We start from the raw sequence: 20238 nt of genomic DNA on the forward strand, positions 1-20238 counted from the left end.
TATTCTTTTTTCAAGATGTTTTGGCTATTTGGAGCCCCTTACCTTTCCAAAGAAATTTGATAATTGGCTTTTCCATTTCTGCACAGTAGGCTGTTGGAAATTTGATGGGATTGCATTGAATCTGCAAATCAGTTTGGGTAGGTTTGAAATCTGAATGATATTTAGTCTTCCATCCATGAACATGAAATGTTCTTCCATTTATTTAGGTCATTTTTTGTTTGTTTAATTTCTTTTAACAATGTTCTGTAGTTTTCTTTGTACCGGTCCTTTACATCCTTGGTTAAATTTATTCTTAGATTTTAAAGTTTTAGTTGCTATTGTAAATGGAACTTTTTCTTGCTTTCCTCCTCAGATTGCTCACTACAGTGTATAAAAGCACTACTGATTTTTGCTTGTTGGTCTTGTATGCTGCCACTTTGCTGAACTTGTTTATTATCTCCAGTAGCTTTGTTGTAGATTTTTCGGGACTTTTTATGTATAGGATCAAATCGTCTGGCAATAGTGAAAGTTTTACTTCCTCCTTTCCAATGTAGATGGTGTTTGGTTCTTTTTCTTGCCTAATTGCTCTTGCTAGAACTTCTAGCACAATGTTAAATAACAGTGGTATTGGGCTTCCTTGTCTTGTTCCAGATCTTAAGAGGAAAAGCTTTCTGTCTTTAACCATTGAGTAGGATGTTAGCTGTGAGATTTTCATATATGCCCTTAATCATGTTGAGGAAGCTTCCTTCTTTTCCTATCTTTTGAAGTGTTTTAATCAAGAAATGATGCTGAATTTTGTCAAATGCCTTTTCTGCGTCATTTGAGATCATATGGTTTTTCCACTTCAGTTTGCTAATGTGGTGTATTACGTCCATTGATTTTCTTGTGTTGAAACACTCTTGCATGCCTGGGATAAAACTCACTTGATAATGGTGTATAATACTTTTGATGCGTTGTTGGATTCCATTTGTGGATATTTTGGTGAGGATTTTTGCATCTATATTCATTAGAAAAATAGGTCTGAATGTTCTTTTCCTTTAGTACTTTTATCTGGCTTCATAGAACGTGTTAGGTAGTGTCCCCTTCTCTTCAAAGTTTTGAAAGAGTTTGAGCAGGATTTGTATTAGTTCTTCTTGGAATGACTGGTAGAATTCACCTGGGAATCCATCTGGTCCTGGGCTTTTCTATGTTGGTAGGTTTTTGATGACTGATTGAGTCTCTTTAACTTGCAGTTGGTCTCTTGAGCTCTTCAATTTCTTGTAGGGTCAGTTTATGTTGGTAGTGTGTTTATAGGAATTTGTTCATTTCATCAAAATTTTCTAATTTGTTTGCATACAGATATTCACAGTATCCTCTTATGATCCTGTTTGTTTCTGTGGGGTCAGTAGTGAGGTCTCCTTTCTCATTTCTGATTTTATTTATTTGCATCTTCTCTTTTTCTTTTTAGACTAGCTAAGGGTTTGTCTATTTTATTAATCTCCAAGAACCAACTTTTGGTTATCTTTATTCTTGCTATTGTTTTTTAAATTCTCATTTTCACATATTTCTACTCTAATCTTTGTTATTTCTTTCCTTCTCCTTGGTTTGGGATAGTTTATTGTTCTTTTACTAGTTCCTTGAGGTGTGCAATTGGATCTTTTATTTTAGCTCTGTCTTTTTTTTTTTAATGTAGGCATTTAGGGCTATAAATTTCCCCCTCAACAGTGCCTTCACTGCATCCCATAAGTTGCCTTTTTCATTATTTTTATTTGTATGATTTATTTTTTTAAACAGTTTTATTCACACACCATATGGTCTATCCAAAGTGTACAATCAGTGGCTCTTGGTATAATCACAGAGTTGTACATTCATCATCACGGTCAATTTGAGAACATTCTCATTGCTCCAGAAATAAAAATCACATACGTCTTATACCCCCTATTATTGATGAAAGAATATTTTAATATTACTGTTAACTTTAGTCCATAGTTTACATTAGATGTGTTTTTCCCATGTATAATCCTATTATTAATACCTTGTAATAGTGATGTACATTTGTTCTAGTTCATGTAAGAATGTTCTTATATTTGTACTATTAACCATAGCCATTGTCCACAAGATTCACTGTTAAACAGTCCCATGTTTTTCCTCTATCTTTCCTCCTAATGACATATATGACCCTAAATTTCCCCTTTCAAACATAATCACACTCATAATTCAGTGCTGTTAATTACAGTAACAGTAATGTGTTACCATTACTTTTATTCATTTACAATCATTTACAATCAACCTTACTCAAAATTCTATACAAACTGAGTTTCAGCTTCTCATTCTCTACCTTCATTCTGTCTTCTGTTATACTGTTCTCTAGATTTTTTCTCCAAGAGTTTACTCATTATAATTAGTTCATATTAGTGAGACCATATGATATTTGTCTTTTGTGTTTGACTTATTTCCTGTACATAATGTTCTCAAGGTTCATCCACATTGTCACATGCATCAGTACTTCATTCCTTCTTACTGTTCAATAATATTGCATTGTATGTATTTACCACATTTTGATTATCCATTCATCAGTTGATAGATACTTGTGTTGATTCCATCTTTTTGCAGTTATGAATAATGCTGCTATGAACATTGCTGTGCAAATGTCTGTTCACACCCCTGCTTTTGGTTCTTCTGTATATATACATAGTAGCGGGATTGCTGCATCATATGGCATTTCTAAACTTAGCTTCCTGAGGAACTGCCAAATGGTCTTCCTTAGTGGCTTCACCATTCTCCATTCTCACCAGCAGTGAGTAAGGGTTCATATGTCTCCACATCCTCTCCTACACTTGTAGTTTTCTGTTTTTTTAATACTAGCTATTCTAGTAGGTATGAAGTGATATCTCATTGTGGTTTACAGCCTTATTCTCCTTACTCTCAAATTGCTCAAAAGGCTCTAGCCTCATATCTCTGTACACTGTTCCTGAAACACATTCCAGTGTCTATTGCATTTACATGCTTGGGTGGTTCCCACTATATGAAGTGTTCTCCTTATTTGCTTACCCTTTGTACCTTCGTCTGGGTAAATTCAGTCCCATCACTCAGCGTGATCTTAGATCACTTCCTCCAAGAAGTGTTTCCCAAACACCTTCCAAACCCATGCAATTTCTATTTCTTTGAGCACATATAGGACATTATAACTCCTTGAATACAGGCCATAGTCAGGCTTATAGAAGAGTTACTTTGGGACAGCTTTATTCTATTTTATGGCTGTCAGTCAACTGAGGATGGCAGAAACTGTTTTCCTGAAATCTGCATTCCTGGCAGTACCTGGCATGGGATTGAACATATGTTTGGTGAAGGTCTTTGTGTTCTGAGTACCAGGCCAGTGGTCTTCCTGCTAGCCACCACCACCTCTCGTGACATCTTTGGGTGCCAAAAGGAAAATGGGAAGGAGGTAAGGTTAACCTGGAAATCACTAAGGTAATTTCCTAGTTATGACTTTGTTCTTTCTAAGAGTATATTCTGTCCCTTAGTTTCCCCAAACCCCTCTTCATATCCTTGTTCCGTAGGCTGTAGATGAAAGGGTTCAGCATGGGTGTCACCATGGTGTACATAACTGTGGCTACCCGGTCCTTCACTACTGAGTACATGGACAGGGGCCTAAAATAGACATAGATGATACTACCATAGAAGAGGGTCACTACAGTGAGGTGGGAGCCACAGGTAGAGAAGGCCTTCCTCTTCCTGGCTGCAGTGGGGATTCTGAGCACAGAGATGACAATTCGCAGGTAAGAGAAGAGTATGCACAGGAAAGGGGTCACGATGACAGCCAGGGTTTCAGTCATGACCACAGTCTGGGTGGGGGAGGTATCAGAGCAAGACAACTTTAGCACAGGTTGGGTGTCACAAAAAAAGTGATTAATGGTGTGAGAGGCACAGAAAGACTGATGAGACATGAGCAGTGCCCCAAGCACGGAGTGCAGATGGGAGATGGTGCAAGAACCCAGTAGCATGAGGAGGCACCGCTGTGGGTTCATGACCACGTTGTAGTGGAAGGGGTTACAGATTGCCACCAGCCGATCTATGGCCATCGAGGCCAGCAGATAACTATCGGTGTTCCCAAAGGCCATGAAGAAGTACATCTGGACCAGGCAGCCCACATAGGAGATAGCCTTTGTCTCTGAGAGTAAGTTTATCAGCATCTTGGGCACAATGACTGTTGTGAAGCAGATATCCATGAAGGACAAGCTGCTGAGAAAAAAGTACATGGGGGTATGGAGCCGGGAGTCAGAGTGGATGGCCAGGATTATGAGGATGTTTCCCACTATGGTGACCAGGTACATGGTGAAGAAAACAGCAAAGAGGGGTTTTTGCAGCTGAGGGTTGGAGGAGAGGCCCAGAAGAATGAAGCCTGAGGTGCTGCTGCTGTAGTTCTTTATCTCCATGACTTTGGACTTCCTGGATGGGGGCTTGAAGAATCATGGAATGAATGCAAAGGGTATTTTTGTCAAGAGAAAATTCTTTCTTATTCTGCAACCTATAAAAATGTCCCAGTGCTATTTGTTTGGATTTTAAAGAATGTTTACTTCAATAAACTACAGAGAAACAGGGAATAAAATCTAACAAGGGGAAAGTTGAAAAATTATAAGCTGCTTCTTGAATTAGATATCAGAGGTTCCCCATGTGTTCTTAGGGACTTCTAAGTGGCTTCATTTGTTTGAATTCTCCTCAGTTTTCTTTCTGAAGATTCTTCTTGGGTTGTTCTTGATCTTCTTAGCCTCCTTTTTGTCCCTTGGGAAGAGGCTGCTGGGTCTTTCTGTGAATCAGAATGTTTTCATACCAGGGGCCCACATAACTTCACTACTGCTCATAGGTCTGTGTGAGCAGGGAGTGACGATGGGACGAAAATGAGAATGAAGCGTAATGAATGTGCCTTGGCACCCAGAAAATTCTGATGAGATTTTTAGAATCTTCAGAGCAAAGTCATGTCAATGTTAATTTAAGGATTTCCATTTCACAAATACAGGTGACTCTCGGCTAGCGTGATCTACCTCCTTAAATGAAAAGTTCCTGATCTTTTTGTGCCGCTCACAATAGGAATACTACCAGGGATAGCCTGTGTTCCTGAGATATACTATTTAAATGTATTAATATTTCTTCTTAAAAATTATGAAGTTGTCATTTTAAACATCCAAATAATTAAATCTATATATATAACTTAGACTGTAAGAGTCTCATTTTTACCAGTATTATTTAAAAGGTAAAGCAGGGATTGCCCCTCTTATGGCTACTGTGTTGTATTCTTCAGCTGAAGGTATATGCCAGAGAAAAATAAAGAAATAGGAGGTATAGAGATTAGAGGAGGCAAAATTTTCATTCTAAGTAACATGATTTTATATCTAGAAAATCAATGCGATCTTCTGAAAAACTATTAAAAGCTATAAAGATTTCCCCTAGGTGACCAAATACAAGATAAATATACACATATCAGTACCTTCCTGTATTAGAAAAATTTAATAAGAAAATAAAATTCCAATTGACAATGGAAAGAACATCTAAAAAATACTGACGAGTAAACCTCAAAGAAGGAAGAATATTTATTTGAAGAAAGAACACAAAGGGAGATCTGAATAAATGGAGCATATACTCCTAAAAAGGAATATCAATATTTAAAAACATGATTTATTTTTAAACTAATAAAATTCAGTGCCAACACAAATAATTACCCCACAGATATTTTTAATGGAAATTGATAAGTAGTTATAAATTCATTTAGAGAAATAAATGTCTAAGGAAAGACAGTATAATTTTGGAAAAAAATAAGAATGAAAGGGAGCTTTTTAAATACCAAATCAAAGAACATACTAATGAAAAACAGTGGTATACTTACACAGAGAAAAAAATAGACTAATATAGAGCATCCTGTATTTCTTTCTTTATATATCTATAAAGATACTTATCTATATAGGAACTTAATATATAATAAAGTCCATTTCATAGCAGTGATGAAAGGATAGATTATTAAATGACATTTATGATAATTGGCTGAACACTTGGTGGAAATAAGGCTAGATTGCTATCTAACCATACATAGAAATAAAACCCATATGGATGAAATAATATAAACAGTAATATAAATACTAGCTAAAAATAAAGGAGGATATTTTTATGGTCCCAGCATGGGAATGCCATTGTAAACAAGAAAAGGAATGTAGAGGCAAGAATGATAAAATACTCAAAAATTTTTACCAAAGAGACCATAAGCAAAGCTAAAATACAAACTACTGCCTCAAAGAAGATATCTGAAACACATTTACCAAAGAAAACATGTGGAAATATGATGATCAACCTTACTGGCAATCAGAAAATACAAATTAGACACTGAAATACAATTTTCACCCATCAGATGGGCAGTAATTCTCAAACCATACATATGCACTAGAGAACTATACTGGTATGTTCTTTGCAAGCTGACTTCCTCTTACCTCCAACTGCCTTGGGCCTCCCTGGCTGACCCACGACTTCTACACCCTCCTTTGCTCTCACACATTTTGATACTTTTCATTTAGTTATTTCTCCTCCCATTTCTGCATCTGGGTGATTTCCTCTCTTCCTTGCCTCCAAACAGGAAGGTTTGAGGGGGCTTTGGACCCAAGCTCTGTCAGATCCTGAGCAAATAGTATCTTTCTGCTTTCACAGCAGCAGGACCTTAGATCTCTCTTAGAACCAGGTGTTTTGGCATTCATCTTCTCCCTGTCTGCCTTCTTCCCACTGCCAGCACTAAGACAAACAGGTCAGCCATGTTGGATACATAGTTCTCTTGAAGAGATATATCCTACTTAGGAATTCTGCAGGGCTCTTTTCAGCCTGTGTCCTTCTCTTTTCAGGTCCCTGAAATCTGTTCTTTCTGCCTAGTTGTTGTTGTTGCTGAATCTTATATCACAGTAGAGTATTAGCTCATGTGTCTCTCTGCCCAAAAGGAGGAGGTACCTCTGCCTCATTTCTCATTTCCTGTTCAGTTGAGGTTGAATTTTATTCTGGGCAGCTTTAGGTCTCACAGATCCCCTATTGAACCCAATTAAGTAAGCTCTGGGCTGGTTTCAGGTAACTTCTTTATCACTTCTTGTTTCTGTCTTTCTTTTCCTGCTACTTACTGCTTTCCTGGATGCCAGGGTCTCCCTCTCTCTCTTTTAGTGATTCAGTGAGTTAGGCTTTCTAGTTGTCATTTCCTTCTGGTTCTTTCCTTACCTGTGCCCAATCAATATTCATGATTGCAACTGTTAAAACTTCAAGTACAGACTGTGCCTCCTGGATCATGAGAAGTGCTAAAAATATGGATTCCCAGAGAGCTTTGCTTGACTCAGTTGTCATGGGGCTTTAAACAACTCTGGGTTTCACTTTTATCTTTTTAACATCAGGCAGATGATTGTCCAGTTTTAACAATTCCAGGCAGAGAGAGCTCTCAACATTTGGAGGCCAGCCCAGTCCCTTGTGAAATAAGTCTGACTCAGAAAATTCTTCACGAGCTGAGTTTTGCCTTTTTTTGTAGCCATTTAATAGCCCTGGTTGATTGACCCATTCTTATCACTTAAAGCAGTTTAGTGAGTCTAATGTGTCTTTTTTTGTGGACACCACCTAATGTCAGCTCCTCCAAATGGCATGGACTGGCTTTTCTGGTCTCCCTCTCACTACTGGTCTTAGACTCCTCTCCAAACTGTGGGAAAAAGCTGAACAACACTGCAGGAGTTCAGCAAATTGTTGAAGAGCCCTGCAGTCCTGAAGCCCATGCAGCTTCTTCCATGGTATACCCAAAACTGGGATGCAGAGAATCATGCAGAACTTGATTCAGACACAGACTGACCATTATGGTGATGAGTACTTTCCACTTGGTCTCACCTTTTCCAGAGAACTCGAACGTAGTCTTAGTCTGTCTCACAGCTACCCGAAGTTTTGATTTTTTCCATATTCCCTCTCAACTCTTTGTTAATTTTTCTAATGTGTATTTTAAAATTCAGCCCAGGGTTGTGGAGAGAGCCCTGGACTTGGAGCCAGAAGAAGAACTGAGTTATAGGTTTCACTCTACTGTTCTGCAACCTTGAAAAAATCTATGCAAGCCTTCATTTTATTCATCTCAAAGAAGGCAATATCATCTTTATAAAATTTTTATGAATGTCTAAATTTAAATGATATACTTGAAGTGAGGGCATTTTATAGAAGTGTGCTACACAAATGTGTAGAATCTCCAAGCCATGTCATCCTCCCATTGCTCTAAGATTAAGATTTTTCAATCTCAAAACTAACAAGTGAGTATCCAATTGCTTGAATATCTTCTGAGACAGGGACCTCACTTTCCTTCATGTCTGTTCATATGCTTTCCTTACTTACCTGTCTCTGTGCCTTAAGGCACACAGTTATCTTTAATGGTCTGGCAGGTTGCCACCATCTCCAGTTCTGATGGTGAGCAGGAACACATCAAGACTGAGTTTCTATAACGCTATTCCAGTGAGCATAGGGCTAAAAGGTCCAGCTTTCAAAAGTTCCAGGAAGTGCATGTTTCTATTTCCAGCTCTGCTATGAGTTAAATGAGTCATAGTTCTTAACAATTTGCCTCCTTTCTATATCTATAATGTCAGGGAGTTAGACAAGATGTGTTTTCTAGCCCAGATGTTATATTATAGACTCAAAGATAAGTGGTCATTTAAAATATGCCCCTTGGATTCTTTATGTGAAGAAATGTATACTTTTTTATCAATCTGTTCAACTAGTTGTGCTTCAAGTGGTATTCGCTGAAAACTAATCTCTTATGTTATTCTGCTGTGCTGGAAGTGCCTCTTGTGTGGAGATACTCACTTCACTGCAGCCATTTCCATTGTACATCTTCAAACATGGTATTTAATAGCTAGCAGTTAGTTACATAACATTTATATGTGACAGGCACTGCTCTTAGAACTTTACTTCAAACCACCACATTTTGAATAATGAAAGAAAACTGGACTGACTCACTAAAGTCGCAAACCTAGAAGACAGTGCAGTCCAGCTCCACAGTGTGTGCTCCTAATCCCTGCATAATCCTGCCATTCTTGTCCACTTGTAACCCTGCTGACCCAGTTTCCTGAGAAGATAACCATGTGGGTCTCAGTTGCAGCATATAGGGTATGCCATTTAAGGACCAAGGCCAGTGTCTAGAACAGTGCTTTGTTCAGAGTAGATGCTTCAGAAGTGTTTGATAATGGATTACATGGAGAGAGAAGGAAAAAACATAGAGGGAGAGACTATGCTTCCTGGATTTTAAGATGGAGGAGAGAAGATAGGATCAAGAAAAGGGAGGAGGATCACACAAAAATGTTGACCCACAGTCCCCATTCCCAGGGATCCCTCAACCTGCCTACCTGTGAGCTCGACAGATGAGTTCCGGGGTCCTGAATGAGATTGGGGCCTGCCAGGGGGTCAAAATCAGTCTCTGAGTCTCTGAGAAAGGAGGCAATATAGAAGTGTAAACACAGCCTCAGAAATGTACTGGTTCTTCTCTACCTCCATGGGAATTGGTGATAGCAAGGGAGTCCCAGGGGTCTTGTCCTCAGAATGTTACAGCCTGGGGGATTGGCCCTTTGGTTTCCCAGAAGGGGAGAACATTACTGATTCCCTCATTGTTATGTGTGCAGAAGCCTGTGGGGAACCTGGGCTCCAGGGGTACCTCATACCAGGGAGGTGATTTGGAGCCATGAAGTGGCAAGAGTGGAGCGTGTTCATGCACATGTGTACTCTGTGTACATGTATGTGCTTGTCTGTATGTAGGCTTATGTGTGCCTCCCTGGAAGGAGGGGTAGTGGCCTCTAACATCCCTGAGGTCCTGTGTCTGCAAGTGTGACGGTATGTAGGTGAAGATGTGATGACATGGGAAAGAGGTTAAGGGACAGGCTCTGAGCCAGTCTGCCTAGATTCAGATGCTGGTTCTGTGTCTTCAAGCTGTGTGAGCTTTTGCAATACTTTTCCAGTCTGAGCCTCAATTTTTACTTCTGTTAAAAGAAAAAAAAAGATAAAAAGCGATTAAAAGTTACAGTTTGCTTTGGGTGAAATAAGTGGAAAGTGCAGATGTGAATCTTGATATCCTAGCTTTGGTGTAGAGATTAAAGGAGGAGCTCTGGAGACACATTCTCTGAGTTTGTATCGAGCTCTATCACACACTGTGTGACCTCAGGTGAGTTTCTTAACCTCTCTGGCAGATAGGAATAGTCTTGAGGTGCATGTGATAATTGGTAAAGGTGTGGAAGGCAGAAAATTTAGGCTTTGTTAGAGGAGCAGGGAACTGGAGTAAAGTGGAGCACATAGATGCCGGGTTAAGAGCATGGGCTTTGGAGTCAATGTCTGAATTCAAATCCTTGCCTACCACTTTCCACTTGTGTGACTTTTGACCAATTGTGAGACAGCTCTGTGCCTCAGGTTCCCATTTAAAAGGTAAAGATAATAGTCATCCTGACCTCACTATTTTATTAAATAAGGTTTTAGTTTTGCATTAGTTAGTTTGCCTGGCACCAGAGCTGTCTTCATGGGCTTGTGACCTGTGCTCAAAAGAGCCCTGTGCTTGGTTTAAAACTGTGCTGGCACCATCTTGAAATTCTTAATTTTTGAACAAGGGATATCGCATTTTTGTTTTGCATTAGTCTGCCTGGCTACATATTCATCACTCAATAAATGTTAATGATGATGGTAATGTTGATGTGAATATTCCTGTGCTACTCTGTACTCCCCATGTTGCCAGCCCCATTCTGTACTCTATCCCATTGAGCTCTAAATATTTAGTTGACTGGCTCTGACGCACCATGAGAACTATGTATGTTCTATGGAGACAGGCATTATATTGTTCCAGAATGGGAGCTGTTTCCTGAGCTTTAGTCTAGTGCATCCATCTGTACTCCCTTGGATTATCAAACTGATTTCTCAGACTAACTCATCCCAAATGAATTTTACTTATCAACTTACTCCTATTTTGAAACATTCCACTCATATTTTAAGGCCTAGTTCAGACATCACCTTTTGTGAAGTTTTCCGGACTCCTTAGATAAAATTAAATGAATTGTGTCTCTAGCCTATCCCCAAACTCTGCTGGATGGTAAATCCATCATAACTCTTTGTACAATATTTTAATTGTATTTTTGTCCCACATCATGGATGGAGGCTCCCATTAGACTCTGAGCTTCTAAATGCAGGTACTGTGTTCTATTCATGTAGGTATGTCCAATTCCTAACACCATGTGTTTGTCTTTTATACTGAACTGGGGCCTTGCCACAGTAGGCCTGTGGAGAGAAGGGTTGAAATACGGGGATAAGGCCTGGGATTATGGGGGACTTGGTTTTCTCAGAGTTGAGAAGAGAAGAAAGAATTGCTAGGAAATGGGATATTCATGGATTTATGGGGGATTCTCAAAGATTTCACTGGAAACTTCCTCTTTTTGATACAAATTCTCTAACAGGTGGAATGGAGAGCTTGGAAAGATGAAGTTGACAGTGAAAGACAGGTCTACAGATGGGCTGTGTTGGCTTCCAACAGATGATAGGTAATTATTGGAGAAGGGAAAGCTGTTTTTTCTAAACCAGGCCTGTTTCCACTCTGTCTTTCAACTTTCCATAATTTATTTTCAGACATTTCTCTCTGAGCTCCAAATTTAAATTGAGCTACTTACTGTACATATCCATTATCACCCTCACACCCAACTTGTTTCCCTTTCCATGACTGGCACAGTCATCTGCCTGGTTATCTAAGCCAGGATCTGGGACTTGCCCTCAATTGTTTCCTCTTACTACTACCCACTCCAATGGCAAGAATGATAACAATGTTCCCCACCACAGTGACCAGATATATGTCTAGGAAGATGACAAAAAGGAGAGGCTGCTGTTCCTTCTGCTCAGAGAGGCCCAGGAGGAGGAATACAGAGACAATGGTGTGGTTTCCTGGTTTCATGTCACTTGTGTAACTAAGGACTAAAATGGAGGATGACACTTTAAAAACTTTTCTTGCCCTAATATCATCTCAGTGGAAACAAAGGCATAAAAAAGGTGTCACCAGACTATTAATTAATATTAATTAATCAGAATATGCATTATTTCATTGAAACCTTCAAGAACCTGTGCCAGTCTGAATGTATTATGTTCCCCCAAAAGTCATTATCTTTGATGTAATCTTGTGTGGGCAGAAGTATCAATGTGTTGATTAGATTGTAATTCTTTGAGTGTTTCTGTGGAGATGTGCCCCACCCAACTGTAGGTGATAACTCTGATTAGATAATTTTCATGGACTTGTGGACACACCCATTCAGGGTGGGCCTTAATCAGTGGAGCCATATAAATGAGCTGACAAACAGAAGGAACTCAGTGCAGCTGTGAGTGATGTTTCAAAGAGGCGCTACAGCCAAGAGGGACACTTGAAGAAAGCACAGGGGCTGCAGATAAGAGACCATTTGAAGATGGCTGTTGAAAGCAGACTCTTGCTCTGGAGAAGCTGAGAGAGGACAAATACCCCAAGTGCAACTAAGAGTGGCATTTTTGAGGAACTGCAGCCTAGAAAGGAACATCCTGGGAGAAAGCCATTTTGAAACCAGAACTTTGGAGCAGATGCCAGCCACGTGCCTTCCCACCTAACAGAGGTTTCCCGGACACCATTGGCCATCCTCCAGTGAAGGTACCCGATTGCTGATGTGTTACCTTGGACACTTTATGGCCTTAAGACTGTAACTGTGTAACCAAATAGACCCCCTTTTATAAAAGCCAATCCATCTCTGGCGTTTTGCATTCTGGCAGCATTAGCAAACTAGAACAGATTTTGGTACCAGAGAAGTCGGGTGCTTTTGCTGCTGAGTTTGCAAATACCAAACATGCTGGAATGGCTTTTTAAATGGATAAGGGGAAGATTCTTGAAGAATTGTGAGGAGCTTGATAGAAAAGGCCTAAACTGCTTTGAAGAGACTGTTTGTGGAAATATGGACTCTAAAGATACTTCTGATGAGGCCTTGAACAGAAATGATCAATGTATTGTTGCAAAGTGGAAGAAAGGCGATCCTTGCTTTAAAGTGGCAGAGAATTTGGCAAAATTTAGTCCTGGTGTCAGATGGAAGGAAGAATTTGAAAGCGACAACCTGGAATACTTAGCTGAGGCGATCTCCGGATTAAATGTGGAGGATGTACCCTGGCTTCTCCTTGCAGCTTATAGTAAAATGCGAGTGGAGAGAGATAAACTTAGAATTGAACTCTTGGGTTCAAAGAAACCAGAAGCTGATGGCTTGGAAAGACACAGAACTGAAGAGTATTATTAAGGATAACTTAATGAAATAAAGAGAGAGAGGGAAAAATAGACCTTACAAATAAAAACAAAAGGATAAGAAGGCTGATTCAACAACTGCTTTCACAGTAATAACATTGAATATGAATGGATTAAACTGCCTAATTAAAAGATACAGATTGGCAGAATGGATTAAAAATATGAACCATCAATATGCTATTCACAAGAGACTCATCTTAGACCCAGTGACACAAAGAGATTGAAAGTGAAAGGAAGGAACAAATATTCCCTGTAGCTACAGTCAAAAGAAACTGTGGTGACAATACTAATCTCAGATAAAAAGGCTTTAAATGCAAGGATGTCATAAGAGACAAAGAAGGACACTATGAAACAATGAAAGGGACAATTCACCAAGAAGAAATAACAATCATAAATGTATATGCACCCAATCAAGGTGCTCCAAAGTAAATGAGACAAACACTGAGAAAACTGAAGAAAGCAATAGATGTTTCCACAATAATCATGGGAGACTTCAGTATACCACTCTCTGCTACAGAGAGATCAACCAGACAGAGGACCAATAAGGAAACTGACAACCTAAACAATGTGATAAATGAATCAGACTTAATATATAAAGGCATTGAAATTGGAAAGAAAGAAGTAAAACTGTCATTATTTGCAGATAATATGATCTTATATTTGGAAAACCCTGAGAAATCGACAACACAGCTACTTGAGCTAATAAACAAATTCAGCAAATTGGCAGGATACAAGGTTAATGTAAGTAAGTCAGTAATGTTCCTATACACTAGAAATGACCTAACTGAAGAGACACCCAAGAAAAAGATTCCATTCTCAGTAGCAACTAAAAAAATCAAGTGTCTAGAATAAATTTATCCAAGGATGTAAAAGACCTCTACACAGAAATTTATGTAACTTTACTAAAAGAAATAAAAGGGGACCTAAAGCAGTGGAAAGGAATTCCATGTTCATGGATAGGAAGGCTAAACATCATTAAGATGTCAGTCTTACCCAAACTGATCTACAGATTCAATGCAATTGCAATCAAAATTCTAACAACCTACTTTGCAGAATGAAAAAGCTAGTTATCAAATTTGTTTTGAAGGGAAAGGGGCCTCAAATTGCTAAAAATATTCTAAAAAAGAAAAATGATGTGAGAGGACTTGTATTTCCTGACTTTGAAGTCAACTATAAAGCCACACTAGTCAAAATAGCATGGTATTGGCACAAAGATAGACATGTTGATCAATGGAATTGAATTGAGAATTCAGAAATAGACCTCCAGATCTAAGGTTGACTGATTTTTGATAAGGCCCCAAAATCCACTGAACTGGGACAGAGCAGTCGCTTCAACAAATGAGGCTGGGAGAACTGGTTATCCATAACCAAAAGAATGAAAGAGGACTCCTACCTCACACCCTATACAAAAATTAACTCAGAGTTGATCCAAGACCTCAGTATAAGAACAAATACCATAAGAGTCCTAGAAGATAATGTAGGGAAACAGCTTCAAGACCTAGTATTAGGAGATCACTTCTTAGACCTTACACCCAAAGCACAAGCAATGAAATTAAAAATAGATAAATGGGAACTCTTCAAAATCAAAAGCTTCTGTACCTCAAAGGATTTCATCAAAAAGGTGAAGAGGCAGCCAATGCAATGGGAGAAAATATTTGGAAACCATGTATCTGATAAGAGACTGATATCTTGCACGTATAAAGAAACCCTACAACTCAATAACAATAGTACAAACAGTCCAAATATAATATGGCCAAAAGATATGAAAAAACATTTCTCTGAGGAGGAAATACAAATGGTTAAAAAACATGAAAAAAATGTTCATCTTCACTAGCTATTAGGGAGATGCAAATCAAGACCACAATGAGATATCATCTCACACAAATAAGAATGCCTGCCATTAAACAAACAGGAAACTACAAATACTGGAGAGGATGTGCAGAAATTGGAACTCTTATTTATTGCTGGTGGGACTGTATAATGATAAGTCTCTCTGGAAGACAGTTTGTTGCTTCCTCAGAAAACTAAGTATCAAGTTACCCTATGATCCAGCAATCCCACTTCTCAGTATATATCCAGAAGATCTGAAAGCATGGCATGAACAAATATTTACACACTGATGTTCATTGTGGGATTCTTCACAATTTCCAAGAGATGGAAACAATCCAAGTGTCCTTCAACAGATGAGTAGATAAACAAAATGTGGTATATACATATGGTGCAATAGTATGCAGCAGTTAGAAGGAATGAGATTATGAAACATATGACAACATGGATGAACCTTGAGGACATAATGCTGAGTGAAATAAGCCAGACACAAATGGAGAGGTCTTGTATGTTACCACTAATGTGAACTCCATGAAAAATGTAAAATAATTTTCTTGTAATGTAGAATATAGGGGACCTGGTGATAGACAGAAGCTAGTGAATGGGTAATGATAATCTAATATGCACAAATATGATAATGAAGGTGAATTAATGGTATGGAAATAGTCAGGTGTGACTGTGGTTCATTAACAGTATTTTATTCATTCTCATTGCTCCTAATAGACCCCTCATGGTTATACCAGAATTCATCTATTCTGTTGAGAGGCAGTTGGAAGATTTCCAGTTTAAGCTGTTAGAAATAGTAGTGGTAGAACATTCTAGTACATGTCATTTGGTGAATACACATGCATTTTGGTTGAGTATATAACTAGAAGTAGAATTTTGGAGGCTTAGGTTTTGCGTATGTTCAGCTTTAGTTTTTCTAAGTGACTGCACTGGTTTACTCTTCCAACAGAGAATTTTAATTGTTCTGATCTCATTAATACTTGCTGTAGTCTCTTTGTTTCATTTCAGCCATTCTTGCAGGTGTGTAGTAGTAATACATCATAGTTTGAATTTCAGTTTCGCTGGTTACTAATGAAATTGAAAACATTTAGAACACATTTTTATTGAGTTTTTTGTCTCTTTCTTGATTGAGAGGTCTTTATATATTGTGCAAAAATGTGTTTTGTAAAATACATGTATGACAGGTATCTTCTTCCTCTTTGAGAGTTGCCTTTTCATTCTCTTCTTGGTATCTTCTGATAAATCGAAATTCTTTAAGTTTAATGTAGTCCAATTAATTTTTTTCTTTCTGATTATGATGCTTGTTTCCTGTTTAGGAGAAGTTTGCATACTTCTTGATTATGAAGATATTCTAAACTATGTTCTCATCTAAAAAGTATTCTTTTATCTTTTACATTTAGATCTGAATTCATTTAGCATTGATTGTTATATATGGCATGAGGTCAGAGTCAAATTGCATTTTTTTTTCCATTTGGATATCCAATTGACCCAGATGATTTATTGAAAATATCAGTTTCCTCGCCATGCTAAAATATTTGTCACATTTATAATAAATCAGGTTACAGTTTATCTGTGAGTCTATTTCTAGACTCTATTCTGTTCTATTGGTCAGTTTGTTTATCCTTGCCCAAATACCATGCTGTTTCAATTACTATAGTTTTATAATAAGTCTTGATAGCTGGTTGTGTAAATCCTCCAAGTGTGTTATTTCTTTTTAAAGTTGCCTTGGGTACCCTTTGTCCTTGCATTTTTATATGAACTTTAGAATTAGCTTGCCAATTTTCACACACACACACTCACACACATGATTTTGAATGTGAGTTTAATTAAACATATAGAACAAGTTGAGAAGAACTTATGTCCTTAGAATATTGAGTCTTTTAATCCATGTACATTGCGTATCTCCTTATTTATGTCTTCTTTCTTTCAGTAATGTTTTATAATTTGCCAGAGGTCTTGCATACCTGTCCTTAAATTCATTCGTAGGCTTCTTTTTTATTCTATAGTAAACAGTATGTTTTAATGTTTGTTTTCTATTTGTTCATGGATGGTATTTAGAAGTAAAATAGGCTTTTATATATTGACGTTCTGTCCAGTGATCTTGCTAAATTCTTTTCAATAAATTGTTAACTCAAAAATTGTAGATTGGGGGGACTTCTAAATATAAAATCAAGTTGTCTGATGATAGTGAAAGTTTTAGTTTCTGGTTTCCAATATTGGTGCATTTTTATTTCTTTTTTTCTGACCTTACTGCATTGTTTGGAAGCAAATGCTGAATGGAAGCAGTAGTGATAATGGATATCCCAATTTATCTGATCCCAGGAGAAACCCTTCTATATCCTACCATTAAGTATGATGCTTTCTGTAGGAAACTTTATCTCATTAAGGATGTTCCCTTCTATTCCTAGTTTCCTATGGATTTTTATCATGAATGGATATTGAAGCTTATCAAATGCTTTTGCTGCATCTGTTGAAATTTTGAAATGATTTTTCTCCTTTTAATATTAATGTGATGAATTTCTTTGATTGATTTACAAATGTTCAACTATCCTTTCATCATGGGATAACACTTATGGTCTTGATATATTTTTTAGTATATTTTTAATTTTCTAAGATTTTATTTAGGGTTTTTGAAACTAGAGAGATTGTTCTGTAAATTTCCTTTTTGTCATGTACATCTCAGATTTTGGTATTTATGGTACATCTCATAAAAGAGAGTTAGAAACTGTTTCTTCTTTTACTATTCTGTGAATGAGTTTGTTTAAGAGTGTTATTTCTTCATTAAATGTTTCAAACAATTCATCAGGGAAATCTTCAGGTCATAGATATTCCCATTTTGGGAAAATTTAGTAATGGATTCCATTTCTTTAGTAGATATTAAATTACTTAGATTTTCTCTTTTTCTATCAGCTTTCAGATATTTTAATTTGAGGCATTTGTCCATTCTACTCAAGTTGTAAGATTCACTAGCTTAAAGTTGTTTATATTGTCTTTATATTTTTTTACAAAAGTGAGGTGAATAAAACCACAAATCATGAGTATAAAGATTGATGAATGTTTTCAAATGTATATATCTGTGTAATCACCATACAAATAAAAATATAGAACATTTTCATATGTTTCTATCAGTATGGAAGAGGGTTTCCTCAGTATTCTGACTTCTATCACCATCAGTTTCTTTTGCTTACTTTTGAACTTCATATAAGTGGTATTAAATATATAGGTCCTTGTAGGTGCTTTTTTCACTCAACATTGTAACTGTGAGGTTCTTCCACGTTGTTGCATGTAGCAGTGACATTATTTTTATTGTGTGTAGCATTCTACTGGATGAATTTCTTACAACTGCTTTTACTGTTCTCTTATGGATAAACATATTTATTGTTTCTAATTTTTGGCATTTAGGAGCAAAGCCTTATACTGTGCATATGTCCTTTTGGCATTTAGGAGCAAAGCCTTATACTGTGCATATGTCCTTTGGTGGACATATTTACTCATTTCTCTTGGATATAAACCTAGCAATACAAATGCTAGGTTGTAGGATAGATAGTTTACAGTTTTAATAGATATTACTAAACATTAACAACCAATTTTAGGCTTTTTTTTGTTTTTTCTATTTTTATGTTTGATAATTTCTCTTACTTTTTTTTTTTTTTTTTTTGCTTTCTCATGGTTTGACTTACTCTTTGTTTTCTAACTTATCAAGATAAGTGCTTAAATAGTTTTAGGCTTTTCTTTTTCAAACATATGCATTCAAACCATAAATTTCCCTCTAAGAGTTTCTTTAGCTAAAAAACACAAGTTTTAATAAGTTTGCCCTTCAGTATCATTCACTTCAAAATATTTTCAACTTTCTATTTTGATTTCTTCTTTGATTCATAGATAATTTTGAAGTGTATTTTTAAAATTTTAGACATTGGAGATTTTCTGGTAATCCTTTTGTTATTTACTTCTATCTTAATTCTATCATGGTCATAGAATTACTCTGAATGTTTTCAAACATTTAAAATTTCTTGTAACTTTTTATGAAACAGCATGTAGTCTGTTTTGGTAAATGTCTTAAGACTTGAATATTACTTGAAGATAACATGAATTCTGTTTTTCTTTGGTTTAGTGTTCTGTATATGTCAATTCAATCAAATTTATTAATTGTGTTCATATATTCTATAGCTTTACTTTTTGGTGAATTGTTCTAGCAACTATTGTGAGACTTGTGTAACATTCTCCCAATGGGATTGTGGATTTTCATATTTCTCCTTTTGTTTTTTGAATTTTCACATATTTTAAATAAATGGTATTGAGTACATATAGACTTAACATTATGATATCCTCCTGTTATGGTGACACCTTTTTCATCATCAAAATTCCTATTTATTTCTGGTTATTTCCCTGAAGTATACTTTGCCTGAAACTTGTATAGCCACATCATATTTCCATGATATTTTTATTTGCTGAATTACCCTAAAAGCAACCAGTTTTGAGTGGGCCCAAAAGAAGAAAAGCCCTGAAATACATCCAGAAATGGTTTCTATCTTGATATTGTGCCTTAGTAGAAACTAAACAATTGACTATGAGCCACCAAGATGTGATGCAACCTGAACTCTCCATCATGTACCAGTTGTTGTCTAACCTAGCAGACTGGACATTCACACAGCACCTATCATCAAATGGAATTAGTATATATGATAATTGGTTCAAGGAGGTACTGAAGGCACAAGTAAGTTTCATGACTAGTTGATTGAGAAAGAAAAAAAAATTGAGCTTGGTTTACAGAAGGTTCTGCCGGATATTCTGGAACTACCCTATAGTTGACAGCTTCAGCATTGCAGTCACACTTTGAGGTGACTCCACAAGATGTTGATGAAGTAAAATCCTCCAGATGTTTAGAACTTTTAGCAGTACATCTGATTGTTCCTTTTTTCTGAAGTGACAGATGGCCAAAGGAACTGTCAACACTGACTGATGAACAGAGGCTAAAGGTTTGATGGATGATCGGGGATTAGGAAAGAACAATATTGGAAAATTGGTGACAAGGATATATGGGAAGAATTCTGAGTAGGCAAAGAGTGTGAAGGTTCTTATGCTCCTTGTGAATGTACACCAAACAATAACTACCATATAGAAATATCTTAGTAATTGGGTGGACA

At 37.0% G+C, this 20238-nt stretch overlaps 1 protein-coding gene across 1 annotated transcript in view; it reads right to left on the reverse strand.

The window, feature by feature from the left end:
* Positions 1-3458: 3458 nt before the first annotated feature.
* Positions 3459-20238, reverse strand: part of LOC119545526 (olfactory receptor 1L4-like) — a 35815-nt gene continuing 19035 nt past the window's right edge. The window contains exon 3 of the mRNA XM_037851120.1: positions 3459-4382. Within this exon, the coding sequence (XP_037707048.1) occupies positions 3459-4382 (924 nt within the window). The remainder of the gene's footprint in view (positions 4383-20238) is intronic.

This window comes from Choloepus didactylus, chromosome 10 (assembly GCF_015220235.1).
Source record: "Choloepus didactylus isolate mChoDid1 chromosome 10, mChoDid1.pri, whole genome shotgun sequence".
Lineage (NCBI taxonomy): Eukaryota > Metazoa > Chordata > Mammalia > Pilosa > Megalonychidae > Choloepus > Choloepus didactylus.